At 53.5% G+C, this 6,000-nt stretch overlaps 1 protein-coding gene across 4 annotated transcripts in view; it reads left to right on the forward strand.

Moving 5' to 3' along the window:
• LOC144693640 (LIM and senescent cell antigen-like-containing domain protein 1) overlaps nucleotides 1-6,000 on the forward strand; it is a 158,418-nt gene that overhangs the window by 56,631 nt on the left and 95,787 nt on the right. For all 4 annotated transcript variants that reach the window (XR_013579580.1, XM_078563485.1, XM_078563483.1 and 1 more), the window contains exon 2: nucleotides 3,705-3,864. Coding sequence is in view for 3 of the 4 variants with exons in the window: in XM_078563485.1 (XP_078419611.1) it covers nucleotides 3,705-3,864 (160 nt within the window). In the remaining variant the exon portion in view is untranslated. The remainder of the gene's footprint in view (nucleotides 1-3,704; nucleotides 3,865-6,000) is intronic.

The raw sequence follows: 6,000 nt of genomic DNA on the forward strand, positions 1-6,000 counted from the left end.
GGCAACTGCATGGAGAGGCTGAAGGCCTGGAGAGGTCAAGCAGGTTAAGGGCCTGTGTGACATTGGGTCTTCTGCAAGGCCAATGTTTGGTAGCGTTTACGTGACTGAACACTGGGCGTATCACTTATCTAAATTTCCTAGCACCGCCCATTATTCTATCCAGATCATTAGGTCTCCCGGGAAGGATGGAATTCTCAGCTCAGAGCCAATAATTCCTGATATTTAATTCCAGACGAAAGAAGCTCATTAAACATCAGGCAGCACGTACGCACAGTCGAGGACTCTGCAACCTCAGGTGAAAGGCTAGGAGCTTTCAACTGCTTCAAGCATTTCTCAGGACCATGAGGCTGAGACAGAAAACAATCTCAGAGACGCTGGACACACCATCAGTCCAGAGCACAACACACAGCGAAGACTCACTCACCGGCTCAGCCATAACCCTCTCACCAAATCCCTTCACTCACCTCCCATCCCTAAACCTGACACTGGGTGTTTAACAATGGGTGTGAGGATTGCATGATGCTGGGTATGTAATACTCGGTGTGTGACACTAGGTGTGAGGAGTGTGACACTGGGTGTGGGGAATGTGTGACACTGGGTGTGAGGAATGTGTGACACTGGGTGTGAGGAGTGTGACACTGGATGTGACACTGGGTGTGAGGAATGTGTGACACTGGGTGTGAGGAATGTGTGACACTGGGTGTGAGGAGTGTGACACTGGGTGTGAGGAATATGTGACACTGGATGCGACACTGGATGTGACACTGGGCGTGAGGAGTGTGTGACACCGGGTGTGACACTGGGTGTGAGGAATGTGTGACACTGGGTGTGAGGAATGTGTGACACTGGGTGTGAGGAGTGTGACACTGGGTGTGAGGAGTGTGACACTGGTTGTGACACTGGGTGTGAGGAATATGTGACACTGGGTGTGACACTGGGCGTGAGGAGTGTATGACACTGTGTGTGACACTGGGTGTGACACTGGTGTGAAGTGTTTGATTACAGCCCTGCTGAGACTGCCCGATGAGGATCTATGTTGTGTTTTTCAAGCATTATCTTCAATGTCGTGTTTCACTGATTTCCTCAGCCTTAAGGAAATGTTCCCACAGTCCACGACTTCCAGCATCCTGTTTACACTTCCATAAAATATTTGGCAAAAAATCTGCTGATGTCAGTACTCTACAGTATCCATCTGTGCTGAGACCAAGGGAACTGGACCCTCTGCACTGAGACCAAAGGGTCCGGACCCTCTGCAGTGAGACCAAGGGGTCCGGACCCTCTGCAGTGTGACCAAGGGGTCCGGACCCTCTGCATTGAGACCAAGGGGTCCGGACCCTCTGCATTGAGACCAAGGAAACTGGACCCTCTGCAGTGAGACCAAGGGGTCCGGACCCTCTGCATTGAGACCAAGGAAACTGGACCCTCTGCATTGAGACCAAGGGGTCCAGACCCTCTGCATTGAGACCAAGGAAACTGGACCCTCTGCATTGAGACCAAGGGGTCCGGACCCTCTGCATTGAGACCAAGAAAACTGGACCCTCTGCAGTGAGACCAAGGGGTCCGGACCCTCTGCATTGAGACCAAGGAAACGGGACCCTCTGCACTGAGACCAAGGGGTCCAGACCCTCTGCATTGAGACCAAGGGGTCCGGACCCTCTGCACTGAGACCAAGCGGTCCGGACCCTCTGCACTGAGACCAAGGGGTCCGGACCCTCTGCATTGAGACCAAGGGGTCCGGACCCTCTGCATTGAGACCAAGGGAACTGGACCCTCTGCATTGAGACCAAGGGGTCCGGACCCTCTGCATTGAGACCAAGGGAACTGGACCCTCTGCAATGAGACCAAGGGGTCCGGACCCTCTGCATTGAGACCAAGGGGTCCGGACCCTCTGCAATGAGACCAAGGGGTCCGGACCCTCTGCATTGAGACCAAGGGGTCCGGACCTTCAACTCTGAGACCAAGGGAACTGGACCCTCAGCGCTGGGGCTGAGGGATCTGGACTCTCCGCACTGGGACCACAGCCCTGCCTTTGTTACCCTCACCCACTGACAGACCACACTCAAACACGTTTTTAAAGTTGTGAACATTGCTTGATCTCAGATTCTGTGATAAAGACTATTGTCAATCAACTGACCTATACCTTAGTTCATCATCTCTTCAACAATTTACATCTTAGTTTCCTTAATGTAGGAAAACATCCCACATCCCAAATACAATCAGAAAAAATGACACCAAACTATGTAAGGAGATCTTAGGACAGGGTTCCAAAGGTTTGGTCAAAGAGATAGGTTTTAAGAAGCGTTTTAAAAGAGAGAGAGACGGAGAGGCAGAGAGGGTGTAGTGAGGGAATTCCAGAGTTTGGGGTTAAGGCAGCTGACGGCACAGCCGCCTATGGTGGATAAAGGGAATTGGGGAAAGCTCAAGAGGCCAGAAACTGGAGGAAGGAAGGGTTGGGGCTGGAGGAGATTACAGAGATAGGGAGGGGTGAGGTCATGGAGGGATTTGAAAACAAGGATGAGAATTTTAAAATCGGGGCATTGTCTAAGTGGGAGCCAGTGTAGGTCAGTGAGCACAGAGGGGACAGGGGATAGGGGAACGGAACTCGCTGTGAGTTAAGACATGGACAGCAGAGTTTTGGATGACCTCAAGTTTACAGAGGGCAGAATGTGGGAGACCAGCCACGAGTGTGTTAGGATAGTTCAGTCTAGAGGTAATGAAGGCTTGAGTGAAGGTTTCAGCAGCAGATGAGTTGAGGCAGGAGTGAATGTTTCGGAGGTATCAGTGAAGATGTGAATGTGTGCTTGGAAGCTCATCTCAGGATCAAACAGGATGCTGAGGTTGTGAACCGTGTAGTTGTGACGCTGTGCCAGGCAGTGATTAGACCAGGACCAGGGCAATGGGTGAAAGGATGGGGGTGGGAGTGGGTGGGTGCTGTCCTGGGTTTAATGCTCCCCCTGTCCTGTCCTGTCCTGCAATGACCAGCCGAATGAGCGGCTCCATTCAATACTGTACATCCTGAACCTTCATTGTGAATGGCCTTCTTACTCACCTTGTCCTCCACACCCTGAGGTTGTGAACTGGGTCAGTTCTCAGGTGGAGAACGACACTGTGACCAGGGTGGGGTGAGGGGGCGGTGGTGGGGGGAGGTAGTGGGCTGGGGGCGGGTGGGGGGTGGACTGGATGCAGGTGGGGCACAGTGTGGGGATTTAGGAAGTGCTCACAGGTATTTCTTACAAAGTGAAACTGAGCAGTAGCACAGGGCTCTCTTTATCAGGAACCCTGGGCAGCCGCCTCAGTTTAGGGATTTAAGAACAGGCTCTGGTTGTGTTGCCGTGCGTTTATGAGGCCCCAGTACCTGGCAGCTGGGTGGCTCTCACAAAGCAGCTTTGATAAGTGCAGGGCAAGTGTGTCAGAGAGTGGAAGAGGGAGTGGAAGAGGGGGGGGAGAGCCAGTGATTCGTTAATCCCCCCTTACCGAGTTACTTTGGGCTGTCCTCACCATTGCCGGCTGACTCCTCAGAGCCAGTCTCAGTGAAGGTTTGCTCCTGAGTGACATTGGGAACGTTTCATCGGGGCTGCTGCCTTCTCCCCTGCCAGGGACCGGTCTCTGGAGTTGTCCCAGACGCATCGCATTGATATCCCGGACTAACCTGTCCACCTCTCTCTCCCCTCCCCCCCGCCCCCCTGCCAACATTCTCCTCGCAGTAACATGGCGGATGCACTGGCGAGTGCCACCTGTGAGCGTTGCCACTCGCACTTTGACCCCTCCGAGCGGATTGTGAACAGTAACGGAGAGTTGTACCATGAGAAGTGCTTCGTCTGTGCCCAGTGCTTCCGGCAGTTTCCAGGAGGAGTTTTTTACGAGGTAAGAACAGAGTGTGGCCTTAGTGAGCAGAAACCTGCATTTCTATAGTGCCTTTCAGGTCAGGACATCCCTGAGCCAATGAGGTAGTTTGCAAATGTAGTCACTTTTGGAATGACGATACAGAGTTCAGGACTCTGCCTGGCGACAGGGACACTGGGTACTGATGGCTCAGTCACGCTGGGGTAAAGCTAGGCCCAACCTAACCACTCTGCCCACCGTCAGTGCCAGGCAGTGGTTAGACTGGGACCAGGGCAATGGGTGAAAGGGCGGTTGTGGGGGTGGGTGGGGGCTGCCCTGGGTTTAATGTCCAGCAATGACCAGCTCTGTTCAATATTGTATATCCCTGAACTTTCATCATGACCGTCCTTCTTACCCACCTTGCCCTTCAGAAGACATGGGCAGGCCTGGCAGCTGCCATTCACTGCTGGCATGGCTCAGATCATCTCTCATTCCCCACTGCAGACCCCCCCCACTGCAGACCCCTCCCCGCTGTAGACCCCTCCCCCGCTGCAGACCCCTCCCCGCTCTAGACCCCTTCCCCCGCTGTAGACCCATCCCCCAGCTGTAGACCCATCCCCCAGCTGTAGACCCCTTCCCCAGCTGTAGACCCATCCCCCAGCTGTAGACCCCTTCCCCAGCTGTAGACCCATCCCCCAGCTGTAGACCCCTTCCCCAGCTGTAGACCCATCCCCCAGCTGTAGACCCCTTCCCCAGCTGTAGACCCATCCCCCAGCTGTAGACCCCTTCCCCAGCTGTAGACCCCTTCCCCAGCTGTAGACCCATCCCCCAGCTGTAGACCCCTTCCCCAGCTGTAGACCCATCCCCCAGCTGTAGACCCCTTCCCCAGCTGTAGACCCATCCCCCAGCTGTAGACCCCTTCCCCCGCTATAGACCCATCCCCCAGCTGTAGACCCCTTCCCCAGCTGTAGACCCATCCCCCAGCTGTAGACCCATCCCCCAGCTGTAGACCCCTTCCCCAGCTGTAGACCCATCCCCCAGCTGTAGACCCATCCCCCAGCTGTAGACCCATCCTCCGGCTGTAGACCCCTCCCGCTGCAAACCCGCCCCCCACCCCGCAGAAACACACCTCTGCAGAGTCTTTGCCCCCACAAACCCACTCCCTTGCAAACTCATCCCCCTTGCAGAATCAACCCCTAGCAGACCCACCCCACCACTGAAGACACTCCCTCTGCAGATCTTCACCCCCTGCAGACCCTCTGCCCTCCACAGACCCCCTCACCAACAAATGCACTCTCCATGCAGACCCTCTCTACCCACAGACCTCACCTCACAGACCTCCACCCCTTCTGCAGACCCACCCCCAATTCGCACATGCTACTCCTGCCATAGACACTCCCCTTGTGGTTATGAATTCCACAGGTGCTGTAAGTAGCACGGCCACACAAACACCTCTTTGTAAATATATTACCTAAGTATCTCACTTGTGTGTGTGCTCAAGTGTGTCTGTATGAATGTATGTATGTGTGTGAGAGAGAGATTGTGTGTGTATATGTCTGTGTGTGTGTGGTGTGTCAGTGTGTGTGTGTGTCTGTGGTGTGTGAGTGTGTGTGAATGTGTGTGTCTGTGTGTCTGTGTGTGGTGTGTCAGTGTGTGTGAGTGTGTGTATGTGTGTGTGTGTGAGCTTGTTGGTGTGTCTATGTGTGTGTCTGAGTGTGTGTGTGAGTGAGTGTGATTGTGTAACTGTGCATGTGAATTGTGTGTGTGTGTGTCTGAGTGAGCACGTGTGTATGTGTGAGTGTGAGTGAGCGAGTGTGTGTGTGAGTGAGTGGGTGTGTGTGTTTGTGTATGAATGATTGTTTGTGTGTGTGAATATGTGTGTGTGTTTGTGTGAGTGCATATGTGTGTGTGTGTGTGTAAGTGTGCATTTGTGTGTATGTCCGTGTGTGAGTGAGTGACTGTGTGTTTGTGTGTGTGTGAGTGAGTGATTGTGTGTTTGTGTGTGCGTGTGTGTTTATTTTTGTGTGAGTGATTGTATGTGGGTGAGTGAAAGTGTGTGTGTATGTATAGGTGCGTGTGTGTGAGTGAGAGTGAGTGAGTGTGCATGTGAATGTGCAGTTAAGTGTGTGTCTGTGTGAGTGTGTGTGAGTGAATGTGTGAATGTGTGAGTGTGTGTGT

The sequence above is a fragment of the Cetorhinus maximus genome, chromosome 19 (genome assembly GCF_964194155.1).
Source record: "Cetorhinus maximus chromosome 19, sCetMax3.hap1.1, whole genome shotgun sequence".
Classification (NCBI taxonomy): Eukaryota; Metazoa; Chordata; class Chondrichthyes; order Lamniformes; family Cetorhinidae; genus Cetorhinus; species Cetorhinus maximus.